Below are 25,391 nucleotides of genomic sequence, written 5' to 3'. Positions count from 1 at the left end.
ACTCATCTGGCATCCAAATATTATCATTCATTGACATCCGGTCATAACAACACTGGGTTGTACTCTAGACACTTGACAGGATGAAAGGAAAATATGGGGGGAAAAACACTCAAGAGAACAACAAAAAAATGTGGGGAGAGAAGAGAGAGAGAGAGATGAGCCCATTGCCTTAAAACATCGTAATGTTGGGCTGTACAGTAGTCTATACTATTTTATTCCATCGGCCACTCACCAACATAGGTTTAGGTATGTGGCACATGCATAGCTAGCTCGTAGGCTTATGTGATAAAGATGCAAATTGTTTCTTCTTTAATGCATCTGAATGCTTATATACAAAGAACCCTCACACCTTTTTATATAGAGCTTAAACATGCCAATTTATTTTGACAATATGATACAAACACCTTTATTAGAATTTCTCAGCCATTCTGTGAGTTATTTCTTTTATATGTATAGGGCCTAAATATGTAGAGGCCTACTGTTATATTAAGCACAGCTCAACAACGGTTCTTTTACTTTGTCATTGTCATTGTCACTAAACTAAGATGATAATGAGTTATCATCTGTATAATAAAGTATGATGGTTATGCATGTATTTTTTTTCTGTATATGATAACTATAATCTACAGGCATTAGAATTTACATTTAGTCTTACTGTAGTCCAGCTTTTGGGCCAGTTGTTCCCTTAAGAATAGAGGTACTGTGCTAAATTTTGACAGTTCTTATTGGAATGGAATTAGCTAGAATTTTTGTTTGTAACTCAATATGTTTGTAGTTGGAGGCTTGGTTTATAGTGGTATCATAATCTATTCTAAGTTTGACATAAGACTAACAGCTATATATTTTTCTGTTGTGGCATTTTGAAAATACTGATTAACAAGATGGCCATTGCTTGTTAGAAGTTCATTTTATCAGAGGCAATGGCTGCAACGGTGACAGAAAATATTTTATAGATACTGTATAATGAAAATATATTTTCCCAATATACACAAAACTACTAGCTACATCTTTTTTTGGTATGCTGCCTTGACAATAGTGATTGATTGAAGTGTACATTGCTGTTAGAGGTTCTATTTATCTTAGACAGTGACCTCAACTTGGACAAAAACATTTTATGGAACTAGATCAAGTACATTACCAGAAGTGTGATTAAGCCTCTTAATTAGCTAAAGCAATTCAGTTGTAAGCAGAATAGAAGATCCCATTTGCCAAAAAATTGTCAAAAACTTAAGAACACCTTACTTTGAATGCTTTAGTTATATATTGAAAAACTGCATTATTATTGAGTTTTTCATTAAAAAAAAATTATTCTGCTGTTATGGTGCTATATTTCTTCTGTCAGATTGGTGTTGTAACCCCAAAGCATGCATCATAAACCGGGAAATAATTTTGATGAATATATTTGAAAAGCATCGTAACCTTGGAACATCGTAAGCTGGACCCATTGTAAGGCGGGGACTGACTGTACTCGTTGATTAGTTTTTATGGCCAATTTTGGCTTGTAATCTTTACAGAATAGACAATTTGATTGACAGTTGTGTTGAGAAATAATAATGGCAGATTTAAAGGGGGAGAGGTCAGCTGAATATGTGCCTCCCCCTCCCCATGGATATGATTAATAGAGCATTGTTTATTTCAATAAATCATTATTAGTAGCAAAAATGTGCGTAATGGTTATTTCAACAAAAACAACTGTACAGAAAAAAAATAACAACTACTACTAGTAGTTCCTAGCTGGACGAGTGGTTTTCACACTCAGCTGCCAATCCGGTGGTCCAAATTTCGATTCCCGTCTTGGCCAACGCGGAATCAGAGGAATTTATTTCTGGTGATAGAAATTAGTTTCTCGATATAGTGTGGTTCGGATCTCACAATAAGCAATAGGTTCCATTGCTATGTGACCAATTGGTTCCTAGCCACGTAAAAATGTCTAATCCTTTGGGCCAGCCCTAGGAGAGCTGTTAATCAGCTCAGTGGTCTGGTAAAACTAAGATATACCTAACCTACCTAACTACTACTAGTGTGTGTATATATGTGAGTGCATACACATAAATATTGAGAGATATGTTCTGTATGTGTGTACATATTACACACACATATATATATATTTATATATATATATATATATATATATATATATATATATACTCACACACACGCATATATATATATATATATATATATATATATAGATCACAATTATATAATATATATATATATATTACATATATATAATTATATTATTATATTATATATAGAAAACACATATATATATAATTCAACACATATAATTATATATATATATTATATAATATAATAGTATTTTATATATTATAAGTAAAATATTATATATATCAATATTATATAATTATATATATATAGATAATAATTATATATATATAGATATATCCCATATATAAATATATATCACATATATATATATATATATATATATATAATATATATTATATATATATATAATAAATAATAATATATCAACACCATATATATATATATATTATATATATATATATAGATATAGAGATATAGTATTTATATAACATATAATATATATATCACAGATAGATCTATATTCACATATAATATATATATATATATATATAATATATTAATATATATATATATATATATATATAACTCACATATATATATATATATATATATATATATATCTATATATATATATATTAATTATAATAGTATATATATATATATATAATATATATACATATATTTATATATATTAATATATATTATAATATATATATATATATATTATTATATTTTATATATTATTATAATATTATATATAATTATGTAATATTTATATATAATAATATTAATTATAATTATTATATATATTATTATCCAGCTATTATATTATAATATATATATATAATATATATATATATATATGATAGTATATATAGTATTGTAAATATATATTAATATATATATAAGATATTATATATAATCCTAAGTCCCCCTCACAAAAAAAAGATTTCTAGATCTGCTAATAGTAGAGCTGGCTTAAAGGATTTACTGTTAAAAAAGGTGAAAACTGGAGTTGTGATTGATCTGTTAGGTGAATAGAGATCAAAGGCAATAAATGGAATACAAGACAAGTAGGTCTCAAAGGGAAGTTGAAAGTTTTGATACCATTTAAAGTGTTTTTCAAGGTAACATCACTTGGTACCTCTGCATGATTTTCATGTAAGTCTGTTTTACCCATTTGATTAATATAAACAGTTAAGAATATTAAAATAATAAGAGAAGTTGGTGTACCTGTGTCTTCGTTATTATATGCATTTACTATAGTTTATGATAGCACCCCCAGAATCTTGTAATAAATCAAGTTTCCTGGTCTGTGTTCATGGTACCCGTCTTGCAGACAGATTGCTTATCCCAATTTGTCAGTAATTAGCCAGCACTATTGTCCTTGACTTAATCTATGTTGGACAGTCAGATGTCTGTCATCAAAAACACCTTACAGTGAATGTTAACCCAATTTGCTGCTATTTGATGTTTTTAGGTATCCTGACTGGGTTTATCTGTGCAGTCCCTATCCTGCTTGAATTCAGCAGCCCATTTTTTAAGGTTTATTATTTCTTCATGATTTTCTTGGAGATCATAATTTATTGTAGATAGTTATTCAACACATAAAGGAATTTTTAATCCATTTTGAGAAATTTTGCTTGCACTTGATGACTTTTAAAGTTTATATCTGTATTGTAGAATTTCTGTTGGTCTGGGCAAAGCTGAGAACTTTATGAATGACCATTGTATCTCGCTTAACCTTATCTGTCATGCTGTAGGCATCATTAATTGTTTTTCTGAGCTCCTTTGGTTGGCAGCTGAATTACTTTCTACTACTAAATTCTCTCCCCTTGGTACCTTCCTTCTTCATATTTGTCTTTCATTTATTATTATGCTCCTTCAGGTTGGATCTATTCATTAAACATACAGTAACAGTATTCTTCAAGTCAAATCAGTAAGTCTAGGAATGACTCAGTGGTTGGGTAAGGTGTTTCAGAACAACAATAATAATGAAATAACTGAACTAATGAAAGAATTCCACTCAAATATCAAAATAAGGAAAATCAGCAAGCAAGTTGGCTTTCCTGTTTCCAAATTTAAGTAATGATTAAGTCTTATACTTATGTACTATGATAGCTTAATAGAATAAGTGCTGCTATGTATTGCACAATAAATAGCTTGCCAATTTACTCTATGAACAGCACTTGATTTCATTCTGTAGGTCAAGTGGGATAGTCAAAATTAAGTCAGAAAGTTTTTTTTTATGTAAAAGGCATTAATGAAGTATCTTACAGGCATCTTTTCAAATGTAAATGCCAACTTTTTTTTACACCAACATTTATATTATGAATGCTGTAGAGATAGATATGAATGTTATACATTTCCACAGATAGGAATTCAGTATGTAATTGTAATTTCCTCATTATTACAGTGCCCCCCAAGTTCCCCCAAGATCTCGACGTGGCTCTACCATTGTTCAAGATTCAATAAATTCTAGTCACTCTCCATCTGATGTTCAAGATCCTAAGCCACCCAAACCACCACCAAAACCACCTGTTAATGAAGACGCTCCTTTAAAGTCTGGGAAAGATATAGTAGACAACTCAGTTTGGTATGAGTATGGATGCGTGTGATTTATTTGCTGTTAAAATTACATGGGAGGGTCACTTGGAAGTAATTAACATTTACAGTAACTTGTAAATATTTTTATTTAAATCTGTGGCCAAAAAATTCCATATTTAATTGTACAAAAAATTTGTTTTTTTAGAATTCAGTCTAGGGCCAGTGTAATATTAGATTATCTTAATCCCCAAGAATGAAAAAAAATTGTTACCTGAACGTGTTCACTGTTAGGTGATGGATAAGTTTTTAAACCTTGTTTTAAAAGGTACTTTTAGTATTAAAACCGTATGGTAGAAATGAATAAAGTAGGTGACCTTGCCCATAGTTTTATGCTATCAGATCTCGTAACCTGAGATTATCAAATGTGTCAGGTTAGGAATGCAACCTAATGCTGAATTCTCTTTGAATGTGTGCACTAGTGCTTTGTAATTTAGTTGTACATATTTTGGAAAGGCACAAGTTCATTGTAAATATGATTTACTAGCCTTCTGTATCATTATAATTTTTTATACGCATACAATTTACACAATTTTGATTTTTCTATACCGTTGTAGAGAAATCCAAATGAGGTGTTTTGTGTAAATGTTTATAATTTTTCATTTCATATGGTATTCATTATTTTCAGGTTATCATCACCTCATTCATATAATTATATGAAAAATAGTCATTTGTGAATGTCCTGTGGGTACTTGATTTTGAGGCATTTAACCTACTCCAATTCTTTTTCACATTTGAAAGTTACTGTTGGTAATGAGTGATTTACTGTGATGGATAGTACTGTCAGTTTAACTATAGAATGAAGTCAACACCATCGGAATAGTGCTTGTTTGAGAATTTTTTAATTTTTTTTTATTTTCAACATTTAAAATTAACCTTTTAGCCATATCCAGCTTGAAAATACTTTTATCTGATAATTGGAGGTTAACTAATTTACACTCACTGAAATCACTGGAAGAAACTAGAGAAACTGTGGCATTGATAATTTTAATTTGGTGTATTGTAGTGTTACCAGTGGTTGCTTAGTGGTAATGTTTACCAAAGTATAGCATGTCAAGCTGTTTATCTACTACTGATTATAATTGAAGTTGTCTTAATATACCTGAAACTGTATTCTGAACTTCATGATTGTATTAGTCCATAAAATTATACTAGTCATATAGAGGTATTGATGTGTAATGTGGATAAAAAAAATTAGATGATGTTTCATTTATAATGGTGAAAAAATACTTTCAATTTACACATGGTTGTAAAACATTTTTGTGAATAAGAATGGATTGTAAGTTTAACTCATCCCATTGCAGCATCAAAATTCTTCATAGAAACTGCCACTTTTTAATCATTTTGGCTCTGAGCAAAAATCCTCTTCTGCTTAAATACACTTACAAAATGTATCAAAATTACAGGACAGCATGAAATAAATAAAATTATGAATGTAAAGTTTTTTATTTAGATATACAAAATATATACAGGACATTTATTACAACTATGCCCAGAAATATTACATCATAATACAACAAATGGAAAATAAAGTGTTCCAAGAAGAATTGCTTGAGAATACTTGCTATACAGGAACTGCAACTGTAACCAAAAAGGTCTCTAATTTTTTATGTAATTTTCAAAAGGGCTTTTGCTAGAAGTTTGTAAGCTCCAAGGATTTTGAAAATAGTTTTCCCCTACGTGTCTGAATTGAAAATTCATTTATTACATAGTACTTTCATTTGCAGAAGTGCTCTGCAATACTGCTGAGGAACTTCAATATTGTTTGTATCTTTACTATAAAAAAATATTTACCATACTTTTTAAACTTTCTCACAATCTTCGCAGATGAAATTATTCTGCTACAGCACCCAGCAAGACACAAGAGCACTGTAGTAGAAGACATGTGAGAATATCATCCACACCAAAGAGAAAGTGGATTTCCTTCACATTTTAAAAGTTAATAATTTATTATATGAACCTCTAGGTTAATTTAAGAAATTAGAAGGAAAAACACTTAAATTGATGTAGATACCCACTTGCCACTACTACACCACAGGAAGAACACTGGCAATATAATCTAATCTATATGACTATTTTTGGTCACTTTACATTTAACAGAATGTTATGTATATATTTATATATAAATGCCGATAATGATTATTTACAACTCTTACATGCATTTCTTAAATATGTCAGATAAGTTAGACATGACTAAAAACTTAGTACTTGAATAACAAGTACATTGGAGGTTGGCTGGTCTCGTAGGAATACTTTCAGAGCTATCTATATACAATGTTAACAACCTCTGACTATGGCAACTGCACTCTTTTTAAAAAATAATTGATATTACATGACATCAACTAAATGTGCATGCCTACATCATGATTTTCCACCTGCCTACTACAATCACTTAAAATCTTATTTTATTTTTGTATTTTTATAAACAATACCATCTCCAGATTTTTAATTATAAAATAGGTATAATTTGTTCAACAGCACAGTTTCTTGCAATTAGGCATGCATTTAAACCATAAGAAAATACAGTTTATATATATTTATATACTTTTTCATTTAAAATATATTGATACGTGAAAGCTGTACAATTTTACACTTTAGGTATTGTTGGAAAGTTAACTGTGGGGTCAAAGGTGGGCAAGGACGGATATTTCAGCATCATTTGCGGGGTTCTGTGGTGGAACACTGACATAATTTGAATTTGAACCAGACACAGTAACTACTACTGCATCTGAGCCAATAACTTGTGATGAATCAGTTGTCTGTACAATGGTAACCGTATTGTCATCCCTTCGACTATCTTTCTTTGCTGGTGGCAAAGCAGAATCTTCAACAACTGCAACTTTATCTCTGTCCACTAACTGTCCTGCTCTTAATGACCCCTCCTGTGAAGGAGGTGCCCCCGTTGAGTATATGGATTCATGGGAAAGATATGATAAGCATGAAGGATCTCTAGAGTGTGCAGGTGCAATGGATCCTCCGGGATGTGAAGAAGGTACGGCATCCGGATTGTGAGACACTGAGCCTTCTCTTGACCGATAACTGGGTGGCTGACTATAATTGCTTTCTCGACCCAAAGTATTCACAGTCAACCTGCAAAAATGGACAAATAAGTAAAAGTTCATAGAGAGTAACATAAATATGACGTGATCTTTACCATGCTTAAAAACAAATAGCAAAACAGAGTACTACAGTAGTACCTCTAAGCCTTGTCCACACGGTCAAGGCTTGATGAACTATTCGATGTGACATCAGAAGCGGTTAAGGTCAGAAATTTTCCCGCTGTATCTGCTTCTGATGTCACATTGAGCAAAGCTCGCCCATATGGAAGGGACCTAACAGAATCAATCGCTGAGTGACCAATTCTTAGTTTAATTAACATGCCCTTTCAGTGTTGTTTATAAGTTTTAAGTAACAATTTTTCTGCTTTAAAGTTTACAACATCATATTGCTTTCCTCTACATTATTTAGCAGGTAGTAAATTATTGAAAAAAAATCTTATGAAAGACATTAATGCAATAGTATGCCATTTCTGCAAGTAGTCTAACCATCAGAAAAGCAAATATGCCATGAATCATTAAAAATGCAGTGACATGTGCCACATTCAATGAATTCTCCAGTATGAAGTGACTATGATGATTTTGGGATAAAAAGGAGAGGATACAACTTTGGAGAAAGAAACCTGGAAAAAGTAGTGGTTCTGGAATTTTGCCAGAGCACAGCTAAAGTTAATCACCCCAAAAAAAGGCAAGGTGTTGGGTAAAATGCTGAATATGAGTCAATGCCTACCTTGCTGTTCTTAAGACTGACAGTGACATTAGTCAAAATAATGAAAAACAAACAGTTAAAAAGAAAGTACAAACAGTGCCCCATGGCTATAGCAGCAAAATGTTGAAACTGCAGATAAAATGCAATAGTATAACAATACAGAGATTGAGACAAGATGGCAGCAGAGGAAAGGACAGACAGGTATACAGAAAGAAGATAAGATGGAAGGCTAAAGGTTGTAGAGGATTATTTGCGGGTCATGGAACTGGATTTTGAACACAGCAGGGGGGAAGAAGAAAATTTTCAAGAGTAGCAAATAGATGATGAAAAATTAAGTGCGAGAGAGGAGTTGAAAATGGATAAATTTATTGTTAACAGGAGGGAGAATTGGAACGATGGAAGTATTTAAGTTTTTTTTAATATGGAGATACAAACTGGAGGATGCTGGCATTAAAGAAGGAAATATAATGTACTTGAAGTTCTGACAAGCCTTGGGAAGATAAGTGGCAAAGCCCTTAATCCATCAATAATGACAAAAGACGAGACCAGAAAACTGTGGTTCTGTATGATAATAATAATATAAAAGGAAAACAATACATATAAATCACAGAGGAATAAAATAATTACCAATATTGAGAAGACATTTGACAGAGAAGAGGCAGGAGTGTTAGAAGTTTAAGTAACTGCAGGTGTCACATCAAGGACGAGCACTATGAACTTTAACTCATATCTTAGCCATAGATGAAGCTACAAAGAAATGATAAAAGAGAGACTTCTGGGAACTGCTGAGAGCCAATGAAAAAAATTTTATCACTTGAATCAGAATATAAAAAAAGTTGCAGAAATGCAGAAAAGAGCATACAACTAAAAGTGAAAGATGACTAAAAATCAATGTAAGCAAACTAGCTTATGATGACTCAAAGGACACACCAAAATATTAGTCAGGAAAACCATCATTCAGATGTTGCAAAAGAAGTTTAGGGGTAAATATATTACCCAGTGTAACAGATAGTGTCAAATCCAATGCTCAGAACTATAAAATACATGAGGTAATAGATTTCCAACGAATACTGAATGAATAGGGCAGAGGGGGGAATGAGAACACCATGTTGCAGAGGAAGGGGAGGCCTTTACAAAGATAATGGAACTCATGGAGAAGATAAAACATTCTGTTATCTCCTGAGAACATACTGGAGAGTGAAGTCAGTATTGAGAGGTTATTAAAAGGAGTAGCAGCTAAGTGTTGCACTTCTAAAGAAAAGGAGAGTATCCTATCAGTCACAAGTAATAATAATATTAAGTATATCTTAGTTTTACCAGACCACTGAGCTGATTAACAGCTCTCCTAGGGCTGGCCCGAAGGATTAGATATTTTTACGTAGCTAGGAACCAATTGGTTACCTAGCAACGGGACCTACAGCTTATTGTGGGATCCGAACCACATTGTATCGAGGAATGAATTTCTATCACCAGAAATAAATTCCTCTGGTTCCACGTTGGCCGTGCCGAGGATCGAACTTCGGACCACCGGATCGGTAGTCGAGTGCGAAATCCACTCGGCCAACGAGGGACTTATCAGTCACAAGTAAAAGTGCATGAAGAAAATAGAAGAATAAACACTTTAGGCCAAAGGCCAAGCAGCCAAGCACTGGGACCTATGAAGTCATTCAGTGCTGATAGGAAAACTGAGAGCGAGGTTTAAAAGATGGAACAGAATGAAAACGTTGCAGTGACAATATCAAACATTGTTAGAAGAGGTGGAAAGGACAATGAAAAAAATGAGGCACGGTACAAGGAATGAAAGGGATTGCAGCTAGGGGCCATAGGGATGCTGCAAAGAACCTTAAGTAATGCCTACAGTGAACTGTATGAGATGAACTGATGGCACTAACCCTCTAAAGGGAAAAGTAAAACTGCATTAAGGTCAAATTTCTATGTGGTAACCTAGTGTAATGCGTTATAAGTGTGGTTTCAAGTAACTGTTACTTGTAAAACCTTTCATAGAACAGTGTAAACAATGCTTAAGATTGTTTGCTTGCAATGTCTTTTTGGCACAAGCTGTGATGCTCTCTGGTTTTATTTTCCCTCCATTCCTTCAGCTTGTTCCTAACTACTGGTCTAACATAATTACTTATCTTACTTCAATTTTCACTTTAATTACCAGCAAATCCTTGGCCAAGTCTTATGAATTGTGATTCAGTAGTCTCAAAATCTGATTATCATAGCAATTATGCACCGATCTAAAATGTTCTCCAGTTCCTTCAGTATGAGACTAATTCTGCCTTTAAAAATCCATGATTTAATTTTGTTTGGGAATCATGCTTACTCAAATCATTATACAGTAATTACCTTATACTTCTAGACTTATAGGGATGTCTAAAGGGTTTGATTTTAACTACAGGTAAAAATTGGAACAGTTTCAAGTTGAAAAAGTTGCGCAACTCTGGTCAAAGAGCTCAGGGAGAATTTATGAAAAATAAAATATATAAAGCAATGCAACAGGATACCAGAAAGTCATACAAAATCTTTAGTATCAACTATTGTGCATATACTGTGCAAGACAATATATCCATACAAAATCCCACTGGATATTTAAGGAGATAATGTTTTTAGCATCTTCATTACGCACTCTTGACAAAATTACAACTAAAATAATCACAAGACAAGTGATTTTAGTGTAAGTGAATAACACCCAGAACATCATATAACACAGGAAAATTAAATGATGGATGAACAAAAGTGAAATCAAGAAGTATTGACTTCTAATCCTAAACTGACACTACATCATTAAAAATTACATCCGTTCACAGTTGCATATAAAGGTCAATAATTTGGACATAATCTCTCACAAGCCTGCTGCTCATAAATGTGTTATTAACATAATCCACCAAGCATATACGTATAAGAAAAAAGAATCTAACATATTGACATATATAAATCCTTTACTTAGAACAAAATACAAACCCTCTTAAATTAGGGCCTCCAGATCGGTAAGTAGGTGGAGGAGATGGAGCTTGTGGATGGGCTGAATGAGAATGGTGTCGATCCAACAAAAGTAGTCTTAATCGATATTCCTGCATCGAAGCTTGGTAACTGGGAGGTGGGGGTCGGTACTGAAACTCTGGGTACATCATAGCTGTAAAAAAATAAAAGAAGTTAGAAGTCTTTCATTTTTGGCTGTAAACTGGTATCTATAAGCAAGCAAACACAGGAATTCAAGTTAACCTAATTCATAAAAACAAAAACTGCATTCTGTATGTAGCATCAGCAAGAAATCTATGCAATATACTACAACAGTTTATTGGTTATACTATAAACGTATATAAATTCAAACAAATTATATATACACTATATATATATATATATATATATATATATATATATATATATATATATATATAAATAATCAGACTACAGCATTTTACTTTTTTACTAATTTTATAATTTTATACTTTTTATTTTATTTCTATAAAACATTTACAAGCTACATATTTATAATGTACATTCTGTAGCATAGGTCATGTGCATTTCAAAATCAACTTTAAACTTCTACCCATTCCAATTCTAAGTCTACATGCATCAGTTACGGCTCGTGTTTTCAATACTAATGTTAATGTTCATAAACAATGATTGATAAAAAATTAAGTCTCCATAAACACAATTAATGTACCACACAAGTAAATGGGTCAAACACAAATTTCTGTTTGCTTTAATTAACCACATATTTGTATTTTCAATTACTATTAACAGTAACATAACTTTCCTAATTATGAACAATCTTGACTGCTCTACATAACCCACTTACTGTGCTTTTCGTATGATTATCACTGGTGTAATGAAATCTTTTCCAATTTATTATTTATTAATTTAAGATCAATGGTTACCATTTCCGTGTATCATGAACTAGTTTGGGTTTTTAATTATGCAACTCCCACTCCACATGGCCTGGTACATATGCTCTTCAGCAGCTTATTTTATTTCAGTCAGAGAGACTATTCACATAGCAAACTATTACCAATTTTTAGTATACAAGGCCAGATACTCTGATGTTAACCTCATATTCTCTTTCCCTCATTTTATGCATTTCTTCAGTCCTCTCGCTTGGGGGCCGATTACTCACTCAAATTCAACCTATACACTACATATCTTATTTATACACACAAATATTCCATAGTAATAATTTCCTATACAGTTTCTGGAGTTTTATTATTACAGTATCAGTAGAATCAGCATACATTCTAATTTTAATAGTAGAACCTGAAATGTCAAGTAGTAAATGAATAAAGCTTACCAGCGTAAGGATGATGTGGTCGCCCAAATGCAGGAGCCATACGGGCCATGAAACGTCTAGGTTCTCCACGAACAGAGTCATGGGGTGCCAGACCTAACATAACCCTACATGGGGCATCTCGCGATGTCAGGTGCCACGCTACTCCAGACACAGTGATTAAAACTATACCAACCCCTGTAAACACAGTGAATAATACATTACACTTGTTAATGATACATGAAGACTAATATAGTTCAAATATTGTTTATGGACCCCAACAACAGTATCCTCCTGAAAAAAATACTATTAAAAATGGATCTTGCATTATGCAGGGGAATCAAATTCATAAAAATACAGCAATATGCTGAATGAAACTTGTAAAATACAGTACAACACAGGACATCACCGAGTTTCCATACAAATACAAATCAGAAGTGGGCATATTTAAAAACAAAGTCTGAGTTATCAGTATCTTATCCAAACAAGCATTGATATCAACTAAATGGAGAAATAATGTAAGAACTTAATTTAGACTGGCAGATTTGAGGGGGGCACCTGGCCATGTGGATATGTATAACAGAACATTGTTTTCGCTCAAAAAATCATTCTTAGTAGCAAAAATTTGGTTAATGATTTTTCAACAACAACTACTACTGTGTATAAACATATGCAGTATGTGTACACACACACATAATATATAATATATATATATATATATATATATATATATATATATATATATATATATATATAATATATATATATATATATATATATATATATATATATATATATATATATATATATATATATATATATATATATATATATATATATAGTAGACAGGTAGTATAAAGGGGTGGACTAATAAAATATAGAATATTGATGATTCAAAACCGATAACGATTAATATTTTTATCTCAAGAAATATAAGCAAACAACCAAAGAGCAATGGCATGCGTGGAAGCCCGGGGCAGGCAGGCAGGAATGGACGAGGTCGAGATGGAGCATAATAGTGCGGGTGGTGGTGGATGTGTGCAGCAGCAATAACGTCTACCAACTGGCCACATCCGGTGTTGATGGTTTGTGCTAACGGAAACAAGTACGATAGGCGTGACGTAGTCTCAAGTCCAATGTACCGGAGTGAGTTGTCCCCCTTTTTTTTTTCTACATCATCATTACACCCTTTTGTTGTGGTTTTAGATTTGGCTGAACCTTATGCCAACACGGGCTCTTGCTCATAGAGCAGCCAGTAATTTCCATTTCTAAAGCAAAACACACAAATGTGGTAAATTTATGACCGTTTAGCTTTTATAGGGTAACGTCATTCTCTGAGATGCATTAACGACTAAAAATGTATTTATCACCAAAGCCATCCATCGAAGCCTTGCTTTTCTCTCTCTCTCTCTCTCTTAGCCATCCTCCAGCGTTTGGAAAAAGACAGCCTACACACCAACTGGCCAGTGGCCAGTAGTCATTAATGCAGTTCACGAATTTTTAAAAGGAAGATCTCAATTATCATCTAACCACAACCAACCATGGGAAAATGACCGAAAGCAAATCAAGGAAGTCGCCAGTTCTCCTGTGGAAACCGACATGACATCAGTGATCCAATTACGCCTCGAGTGCATTCGAGGTTAAAACCCAGTGAATACACGCAAAGAATATGTGCTCTCTCTCTCTCTCTCTCTCCTGAGTTGGTACCTAATTATCCAACTTCAGTTGCCGAATAATGCATGACGGGAGAAATTAAATATACAATTTTATACACACACACACACACACTATATATATATATATATATATATATATATATATATATATAATATATATATATATATATATATATATATATATATATATCGCATAAAAGAGAAATATGACACTGGACGAGTCCTACGGTAACAAGGATAAGGCGCTGATAACTTACTTCCTGCTTACTACCTCTCACGAAAGGTGGCTCTCTCATTCACATCACCACTTTCAGAAAGAGGATGTTACTGATTAATAAAAGAAAATCCCCGTTTATCGCAAACGCATAAAGTTGGTCTGTTTATACATGAAAAAAAAAATAGTTACGAAACTTTCCTCATACACACACAACACACTGTGTGTGTGTGTGAGAGAGAGAGAGAGAGAGAGAGAGAGAGAGAGAGAGAGAGAGAGAGAGAGAGAGAGAGAGAGAGAGAGAGAGAGAGAGAGAGAGGTAGCACTCGTGCTAGACTAAGTGCTCCTGATTTTCTGAAAACCACATAATGGCGAGAATCATCCACGATGTCCTGTTAGGCAATGATCAATTCTGTAATGTCACAAAGAGAATAGTAAATGTCATTTATATTCACCAACGCATGGCATCGTAAATATTTCATGAATCCTTGCGATTACAGTACGATGCAATTAGGCAATACATAACACTTGTATTCCTGTCACAGCACCGCAGTCCTCTGCGTCTGACGTCATTAAACAATACACAAGTCATTTGCGTTGCATTACAAGTGCCTTGCGAAACAGAACACTGGGACATACAAGCGTCCAAGTAAATATGGCAATGACCTCTTAGTAACTTCTCAAAAACAGGTCATTTTGTTAACAATTACCAATGTTCATAATTTCAAAATGATCGTACAAGAACTGTATGGATACACATTAAGTCTTAAAAAAAAAACCCACTCAATTACTGCCGTTGTCAACTCGAAAATTGGTGCATTTTTATGTCAAACAAAACCGAGTTGCCTCAACGTACAATACAATAGTGGACTCGGATTTATAGCACTTACACACACAGTGTATAAGTAATATATATATATATATATATAATATATATATATATATATATATATATATATATATATATATATATATATATATCCATGCTTGGCGATATGCTTCTACCATACATACATATAGGATATATAAAAAACCCAATACCACGAAGACAAAATATTATAATAAGTCCACTTTTATGGGCCAATTACGGAGGGCTGGAAAGCCACCGGATGCTGAAATGGTCACCCAGCGTTATAAATCTCAAATCAGCAAAAGGCGAAGCTGCAAAATCTGACCCGATTGGATACCCAAAAAATGAAGTCAAAATTGGAGAAAGCGCCAAAAGCAAAGCCGAATATATCGATGGGAATAAAGCTGGGATATTCTCCTTGATAATGCTCTTATTCAAATATCCTTTCTATTCGTTTTTCCCCTCCAATTTTTGTCAGGTGGTGGTATGAAAATTGGCAGAAGGGAAATAAAGGATAGAATAATACCGTAAAAATTTTTAAATTACCATATAGAATTTCATAATACCCATACCTTCAAAAATGTAACATTCAACATTTTCGTGATACAAATTTCATTGCTATCAAATACTGCAGTTTTGCAGCAATGACAGTACTGTAATACATTAGTAATAGCAGCGGCAGTAATATTTGTATCAAGATCCAGAGCACACCTTTCAGTGTATCTTGATTGGTGCGAGGCTTTATTTATGACTAAAGTATCGAACAAATGGATAACACCACAATGCTTCACCCTTTACAGTGGTATATCTATCGTTTCTCACTGGATGCGAGACTGTGTGTATGAAAAGGAGTCATTACTGAGCGACAGGAAGGATGTGGCAGGCGTTGGTGCCGGAACTCGAGACAAAGACTGGAAAACGTGAGCTATTCTGTAGCAAAAAAGAAAGAAATCCTCCCATTCATACCTTGAGATCGATTAGCGTATTTTGTTCACTTTCTGTTATTCAACAACAAAATCAGTCGGTTTGCATATAATGACGTGATATCTCAACGGAACATGGAATACAAAATAATTATACTTATAAATTTGTATCAGATCAAGTTACTAGAGAACTACCTTCCATGACATTGCAGTACGGTGGCTGGGAAATTATTCCCATAGCAACGTGTGGGAAGTGGCAACCCACGAAGGTACGACGTACTATTAAATCTAATACACGTATTACAGATAAAATTGCCACTAGTATCCGCACGAGGTGTTGTTTGGTACCAATGTCGACAAACTCCTTTACAGATTTGGTTATTACGAATTTATGAAAGTCTCAAGTGTATACAATAAACTTTTTCAGTGTATCTTCTGAATTCTGAATCTATGATTTCCAACGTAAGACGCGAGTTTGTCATTCACTTTTTTTTAGTGCAAAGGCTAAAGACAGACTTGATTAAGCTCATTATACCTTTCATATGACGGGAAAAAACTGACATTTAAAAAAAAAAAAAATCACCCTGAAAACTCACCTATCATAAGCAAAGTTATTGTAACATATTCCGAGTTGTAAGTCTTGACGGCCCCTAGGACGGTGCCCACGACGGTGCAACAGAGCCCCACGAAAGCAATCATGATGATGAACCAGCGGATGCTGACGGCTTGGGTCACCATCAACCCACAACATGATTTGGCTTCTTCCTCGCCCAAGTAAGGAGGACCGCGAGGAGAACCCCGAGACCTGAAAGAAAAGACAGAGTGAATTGTCGTTTTTTATGAAATTGGTGGTCTAAATAGCACATATTAAAAAAAAAGTGGTTTTTGTTGAATACAAAAAATACAAGTCGTGTACTTCGCTTTACATACAAGAATTTCACCAAAATACAATGATATTTTAAGCCCAGTGCCACAAGATAACAGTTGGTTTTGTTGAATACAAAAAATATAAGTCGTGTATTTCGCTCTATCTTACAAGAATTTCACCAAAATACAATGATATTTTAAGCCCGAAGACAAAAGACAACAGTTGGTTTTGTTGAATACAAAAAATATAAGTCGTGTACTTCGCTTTACCTATAAGAATTTCATCAAACAATTGTGGGTAGGATCATCAAAAAGTTTGTCATTAACCCATACTCTTCTTACAAAAGCGATAATTTATAACTTCATATATGTGTATATATAATATATAATATATATATATATATATATATATATTATATATATGCAAACATATGTGCATGTATTTTTGTATACATATACAAACTTACATACATATACATATTCATATTCCCACTATACCAAAATGGTCCCGTGGTATATAAATATAAGAAGCTCTCGCATATATACAGCTATTCAGGTTTGCACCCTACCCTTCTTTCAGTGCCACTAACGAAAAAAATCAACTCCTTGCAGGATTTCAACGAAACTCCTACAAGGAAGTTTCCGTCATCTAGCCACCACGAAAGATCCTCCCTCCCTCAATTTGACGTTAAACGAAACGAGAGGCGTCAGAAGACCGCCGGCGTCCAGGAAGTATTGCTTTAGCAACCAAAGAAACAAACCACGTGGAAACGCCCATGAAGGACGCACTTCTGTAATGCTAAGGCCAAGTTGGTTTCTCTCTGTGGGACAAGAAAAACCCCACTATAACCTTCCCGAGTCTGTCGAATCGAGCAATATGTAAGACAGATAAGACCCTCCTCTCCGCCAACGTGTCGATCCACATTCTCGGGTGCTTCGTCCCCTCTTGGGTGGGGAGGTCGGTTTTCTGTCGGTTCCCAACCTCCAGGTCGTGACAAAACAAGATGAGTCGATCCCGATCGTGTGGCAACTTCGCCTCCGAAGACGCCATAACAAGCCAGTCGTCGAGATACTGGGGAAGATGGATGCCCACAGGTCTTGGATCCCCCAATAAATGGGGGGGTCAAAACCAACATCGTAACTCTGGGGGGTCAAACCAACATCGTAACTCTGAACAGATAGGCTGCTGTCTCGTCGCAAATAACGCGGAGGTACTTCTGGGAGTCTGAGCATTTGAAAATACCCATCCTTTAATTGTCTGATGTAAGAACTCTGACAAAAGGATAATAAACGGCCTCCAGCCTCTCGTCGCCCTTTCCATTTGGAAGATGCGACCGTAACCGCCTCAAGCGTAGCCAACTATGACTTCCAGCTGCTCCTCTCCAGCCATCGTCCGCACCATCATCGACAGAGAGGAAGATTTTGACATGTCTGGAGAATAAGGCGGAAACCGGATCGGTCTGTGAGAGAGAGAGAAGGGCAACGATCCCTCGAATACCAACCTTAGCTTCCATAGGTTCTAAGTTCTTCATATTTTAGTTTTTTTTTATCTATTTTTTTTTACTTTTTTTTTTTTGCAAACCTTGCTACCTTTCTTGCGCTACCTATTCTCTAATCCTATCAGAATTCATTGCATATGTCAATAAGCATCAATCATTTTTATTTTTCAACGAACACACATACACACACATACACACACACACACACACACACACACACACATATATATATATATATATATATATATACTATATATATATATATGTATACACGTATATATACATACACATAAATTATATTAAATTATATTAACCAAGAAATATCCCCATGATATTGGTACGATAATGTCACTTGTTACCTAAATGTCAATCCAACGAGGAACAAGTTTGAATCCTGGTCATTATAGATATGATTTTGACTCCCTTTGGGTGGTGTAAGTTAATCTCAAGCTGAAGTGAATCCGATACTTAACGGGCCATGTGCTGCTTAATAGCTGAATGCATAAAAATTGTAAGTGAAATTGAAATTCTCCTGCATAAACATTTAAGTTTTTCTTGGTTGTATTTATATGGAGCCTTAGGAGGTAAATTTTAGAATAATAATAATAATAATAATAATAATAATAATAATAATAACATCCTTTATTTCAGCTGCAAGCTCTTCTTCCACCTTGACACATATTACACTCGACTAACTACCAGGTACATATTCGCTGACGGGACATGAGAAACACAATGGAAATTGTCTTTATATCCCCCCCCCCGTCCTTTAACGGTGGGGAGGCCATAATATCCACTGGACTACTTGGCCCATATCTCACTCAAAGATAACATCTCTTTGAAATCTACAGGACAAACACTCTTTGCCCGAATCTTGGATCCATTAACGTACCAGAGCGCTCCACTAGATAAACATCTTGGCATGCATGAGGGATGGAAATGAATCGTATAACGAGGGGGGGCGAGAAGGCGGAAAAGACGAGAACCCAACACTGCCTTATCAACGTTGCTCCATGACGTCAAATTCGGGAAGGAACATGAAATAAAGCGATCTCAAAGTTAATAGGCTCTCGTTGACTTCCCTTAATCTTGAGGGTGGCCGTTCGTTTCTAATTGAATGACTCCCAGAATTCTAAAGCGCCGCTACTACCACTTCTGCTGGAGAGAGAGAGAGAGAGAGAGAGAGAGAGAGAGAGAGAGAGAGAGAGAGAGAGAGAGAGAGAGAGAGGAATACATTTCTTTAACTACGATTAGCGATTCCATGAATGATCAGAAAGAATAATTACCAACGATAACTCGCGCCATAATCTGTTCTCAGGTGTTAAAAATCGACCTCAGATCATACAAGAACTTAATTCTTAAAAACCAATATCGACAATTCACTTAATGCACAATAATCTATTCTTATATATAAACAATAGAATTGGAGCTATTAGCGCAAAACACGTCTTTGCGTGCCTCCTTTGATAATTAATTCACTAATTTATAATGCCCATTTTTATTAACCTTAACTACTTTATCAGAAACTTTTATAAACTGATAGCTATACTTCCCAAACCTGTATCTAATTAATATTGCCAATTTATTTTTAAAATGAATTGAGAGTAAGAGGAAGAGCAGCCGCTCTTTGCATATTCAAACTTAGCGAAGGCACATTCTCCTGGATATCCTTTCCTCTTTATGTAACAACGCAGTAGTACACAAAGGATCTAGCATTCTCAACTCCTTAAGGCATACTACCACCGTAATCGATCAGTAGGTACAGATTCAAAGTGTCCTGCTAAGACGTGCCATAACTAAAAAATATAACAAAGGAAGGTCAAAGTAATATTCATGATGATGAGTCCGAGCATCTATACAAAGTTCGGGTACAAGGTGTACTGTGTACAGTGTGCGCGCCCGTAAACTTAAAAGAGAGAACTGAGAGATACGGGGGAAAAAGGGAGAGACGAGATGAATGGAGAGAAGGGAGGCAAGATGATGTTGCGATGGGAGAGACGGAGAGGAGGCTGGGGGAATAGGGGGGAGGGGGGGGGGGATAGTGGGGGCTAGCAACAACAATAAACTCGCTGTTGAACTCCGCCGCACAGAGTAAGTTTAGCCGTACCCTCTTAAGAGGCCACCTCCTTTGGCCCAAATCTTCATCAGTTTTCAACTCAGGTTCTTCCTCCCATTAGCTTTCACGTTTAGCCATCAAGCCATTCCTAAGAATAGAAACTGATAAAATCTGTATCATTCGCCAATCACCACCAAGCTTCTCAAGCATGTTATTTGATATCCGTACTAAAAAAAAAGTCACGCCCAGCGTAGTTCGATGCCGCAGCTTAGCCAGTAACTAAGGCACACGATGATGCTTCACATAACAGACCAATCCTACCTAAGGACTGGAAGAGTCAAGGTCTCTATAAACTGATAGCTATACTTCCAAACTGTATCTAATTAATATTGCCAATTTATTTTTAAAATGAATTGAGAGTAAGAGGAAGAGCAGCCGCTCTTTGCATATTCAAACTTAGCGAAGGCACATTCTCCTGGATATCCTTTCCTCTTTATGTAACAACGCAGTAGTACACAAAGGATCTAGCATTCTCAACTCCTTAAGGCATACTATACTACCACCGTAATCGATCAGTAGGTACAGATTCAAAGTGTCCTGCTAAGACGTGCCATAACTAAATAATATAACAAAGGAATGTCAAAGTAATATCCTATGATGAAGAGTCCGAGCATCTATACAAAGTTCGGGTACAAGGTGTACTGTGTACAGTGTGCGCGCCCGTAAACTTAAAAGAGAGAACTGAGAGATACGGGGGAAAAAGGGAGAGACGAGATGAATGGAGAGAAGGGAGGCAAGATGATGTTGAGATGGGAGAGACGGAGAGGAGGCTGGGGGAATAGGGGGGGGGGGGAGATAGTGGGGGCTAGCAACAACAATAAACTCGCTGTTGAACTCCGCCGCACAGAGTAAGTTTAGCCGTACCCTCTTAAGAGGCCACCTCCTTTGGCCCAAATCTTCATCAGTTTTCAACTCAGGTTCTTCCTCCCATTAGCTTTCACGTTTAGCCATCAAGCCATTCCTAGGAATATAACTGATAAAATCTGGTATCATTCGCCAATCACCACCAAGCTTCTCAAGCATGTTATTTGATATCCGTACATAAAAGAGAAAAAAAAGTCACGCCCAGCGTAGTTCGATGCCGCAGCTTAGCCAGTAACTAAGGCCACACGATGATGCTTCACATAACAGACCAATCCTACCTAAGGACTGGAAGAGTCAAGGTCTCTATAGAATACCCCATCCCAAGGTCGCACGGCTGTCACAGGTGCCAGGACTGGTAATCTAGCCTCTTCTTACAGTATAGCGATTCTATCATACAGTCAGTGTTTATTTTTTTTTCCTTTATTCATTCAAAAGATGGCACACTGGTCAATACGTCGAACCATTTACTTTTTGTGTCCGATCTCCTCCATTTACTTCCATTCATTCATAGTATGTCATTCATTCATAGTATGATGCATCAATTCAAACGTCCGACGTTAAAGAAACATAAGACCTTAGCCCTCAACAACTACGTAAAATCAGTTTTATTACCTTCACTTCCATTATTGGCCGCTCACAACAACAACCTCTACCTTAAAAGAATTTGCCAAGAAAAAAAGTAATATAATGAATCCATAGACGCAAAATCCCATGACCATAAAATATCACTCGTTAAACAGGACAATACGAATTTTTAATCTATAAAATTAGGATTTCCTGAAAGAATGTCTCAAGAAGTTAACTCATAAATCTCCACAGGCGAGGAGAACGGATACGAAAGCCGTCTGACTAATGAATAAATAAATAAATAAATAAACAAATAAACTAGACAATAATACAATCAGCCTCACCCCACAACACGTCAGTCTTTACTTCAAGAGTTTACACAGAAGAAGAATTATACCTTGAATTTCCCGAACAACCGAAGTTACGTAAGTTCTCAATTCATTTTGAACAGGCTTGCAAGATAATGAATGCTCGCATTATTTTAAACCTAATTCTATTTCAGTCTCCGGATAAAATATTTCTACATTTCATTCTACTTCAAGTAAGATCTGGAACTGAAGCATCGCTGAAAATGGCAAAGAAATAAAAAGTTCTTTTCTAGGTAAATTGGTCTGAGGTGAAATAATTTCATAGCAAATACAAGCCTTGGCTTAAAATGTAGTTATTTACCGCTTAAAAATACAAGCTATGCTGTCAGCTTACGACCGAATATCAGGAGTGAGACTGCTACACCCTTTTGCACTTACTGGCCCCCAACCCTCCCCATCTTCACTACGACTTAAGATGCAAAATTCTTGCCTATTCATCTTCTTAATATCGAGTAACCTGAACATCTTTTTTTCTATTGCCCTTCGCCTACTCTCTCTCTCTCTCTCTCTCTCTCTCTCTCCTCTCTCTCTCGTAAAGTGTTGAAAATATGAGGTACTACGCCAGGGCCCTTACTAAGCTTGCCCAAAGGCAAAGAAAATAAACGTCACTTCAAAGTCTAAATCTCAGTACCCCAAAATTCATCACCATAAGAATCTGGCTGCCTAACAATACGGTACCAAGCCTTCAGTAACAGACGCAGATGGTATATCAGCCTATGAAATAGAAGCCAGAAGGTATCTTTAGATTAAGTACATTCTCAAACATAGTCTAAGCAGGCCCGCCTTCTTGCCTCCCACCATCTCCTCTCCTCAGACTGAGGAGGACTTTTTTTTTTCTCTCAAGGCCCCGTCGGCTCTTCTAATAGGCTGGCGTAACCCTCACCTTTCATGACCCAAAACTCCTCACAGTACTGGTTTTTGTCATCCACTTCACTCACTCCCGGCAAAAGCAACACGTATTGCTTGCCTGGAGAATTTCCAACAGCCTAAGTACGGCATTCGCTTGATACTGTCACTTTATGCCGTATGCGTGAACAGTATGCCACGGGGTAATTTCATAAATTTATGAATCATTCGAGTCGTAGTATTTTCTTCTTAGACTGTAAAACAAATGCAACATTAAAAGCCACGTAAAGAATGATGCAGTATACATACATACATACACACATGAATAACTTTTTCACGAAATATATACAAAACATGATGCTAGGTACAAATAAAGGTAATGCCACGGTCTTTCACTTTCCTCCGTGACATTACCTTTATTATATACATACACACATGAATAACTTTTTTTCACGAAATATATACATGATGCTATGTACAAATAAAGGTAATGCCACGGTCTTTCATTTTCCTCCGTGACATTACCTTTATTTATACATAAAACATACATAATTTCCGTTAGAACATATTCATTGACCATCTTCGAGGCGAAGAGCTGCTTACCTTAGTAATCCGATGAGAGAGAGAGAGAGAGAGAGAGAGAGAGAGAGAGAGAGAGAGAGAGAGATTGGGCAAGACTTTCTCCAGCTGCCCACTTGCCTTTATACTCTCCGAACTCCCCCCCCCCCCCCTCTCCCCCAACTCCCGACACATTACCATTTATAGCAGCCATCTCTCTTTAGACTTTGCCATCACCTTCCATTTTACCTCTCTGCGTTCTCCTCATTAACCAGCACTGGTTTTCGCACAGTGCATACACAGGTATTTTATTTTATAAATAAAATTTTTCACTACATTTTTGCGTGCATAAAATTGCTGGTTTTCGCTTTGGAAGCTTGATTTGCAAGTTAATGGTCCCTGTGTGGGCTTGGTCCTTACGTTCCATGTGCATAGGGTTCACCTTCCAAAGAATAATAATAATAATGATACTAATAATAGATAAACATATCGAGTCATGTATATGTACATATGTTTAAAGATAAATCTGTACAGATGCTTCTTTAAATACATATACATAACTGTGGATTTGTTTCTCCATTTCAAGATTCATGCTATTATGAGTATCTTTTAATAATAATAATAATAATAATAATAATAATAGATAACTGGACGTCAATTGTAAGTGTGTGATAGAGAAGTGTATCTCATCTTGTAAGTTATAAAAGTTTCATACAAGCTGTATGAAACTTTTATAACTCGACTCAAACTCGAAAAGCGGAAACAAGCTAGTTATTGTTCCAGAGTTCTCAGAATCCCCAAGGATCGTTAATTCACGAGCTTGCGTGCGCTGGAACCCGGCGCTGCTGTCTCCCCTACCCTACTCCCTATCTACCCCAGCCCCAACCCGGGTGGACAAACCGGTTTGCAGGGGGAGGGTAGCTGTGTCATGTTTCCCCTACCGTCACTGGGGAGGACAAACAAGATCCACTCAGATTTTATCATTATAGATGATAAGCAAAGTTTTTTTTCCTAATTAATCCTAAGTTTTTTCCTTATTAATCCTAAGAAAATAAATATCGTATTGTTTCAATTGCTACGTTAGTCTATAACAATTAGGAAATGACATTTATTTATAAATTTATTTCGTCTCGTGAAAATGTAAACTTCACGTGTAAGATTTTCACTATCAAGTTCCCCTGTATTGTACTATAGTATTCCACAAAATTTAATCATTAATGACCCTTTCACTGTCATTATTAGGCAGCTGCTAGTGTTCCATCACTAAAGCCTCGGACTGTCTATTAAAAATCCATAAAATTTAATCACTCCGATCCTTCACATACGAGAAGAGA

At 35.3% G+C, this 25,391-nt stretch overlaps 2 protein-coding genes and 1 long non-coding RNA gene across 8 annotated transcripts in view; 1 reads left to right on the top strand and 2 right to left on the bottom strand.

Moving 5' to 3' along the window:
- The window catches only part of LOC135209770 (girdin-like), a 127,544-nt gene extending 121,427 nt beyond the window's left edge, over positions 1-6,117 (top strand). The window contains 1 exon segment of the mRNA XM_064242554.1: positions 4,490-6,117. Within this exon segment, the coding sequence (XP_064098624.1) occupies positions 4,490-4,691 (202 nt within the window). The 3' untranslated portion in view covers positions 4,692-6,117.
- LOC135209700 (scavenger receptor class F member 2-like) overlaps positions 6,105-25,391 on the bottom strand; it is a 901,938-nt gene continuing 882,651 nt past the window's right edge. For 4 of the 6 annotated variants that reach the window (XM_064242462.1, XM_064242460.1, XM_064242461.1 and 1 more), the window contains one exon: positions 17,040-17,177. Coding sequence is in view for 2 of the 6 variants with exons in the window: in XM_064242465.1 (XP_064098535.1) it covers positions 7,302-7,767; positions 11,407-11,578; positions 12,734-12,907; positions 16,969-17,110 (954 nt within the window). In the remaining 4 variants the exon portion in view is untranslated. Of the gene's footprint in view, positions 7,768-11,406; positions 11,579-12,733; positions 12,908-16,968; positions 17,178-25,391 lie in introns of those variants that run through there. The other 2 variants (XM_064242465.1, XM_064242464.1) reach the window with 1 other exon arrangement.
- LOC135209701 (uncharacterized) lies at positions 8,421-11,400 on the bottom strand. The gene is made up of 2 exons (XR_010313403.1): positions 10,015-11,400; positions 8,421-9,713 (listed from the first exon to the last, which is right to left on the bottom strand). It is a non-coding gene; the product is annotated as an uncharacterized LOC135209701 (long non-coding RNA).

This window comes from Macrobrachium nipponense, chromosome 38 (genome assembly GCF_015104395.2).
Source record: "Macrobrachium nipponense isolate FS-2020 chromosome 38, ASM1510439v2, whole genome shotgun sequence".
NCBI lineage: Eukaryota > Metazoa > Arthropoda > Malacostraca > Decapoda > Palaemonidae > Macrobrachium > Macrobrachium nipponense.
This window is presented reverse-complemented; position numbering and strand designations above follow the sequence as displayed.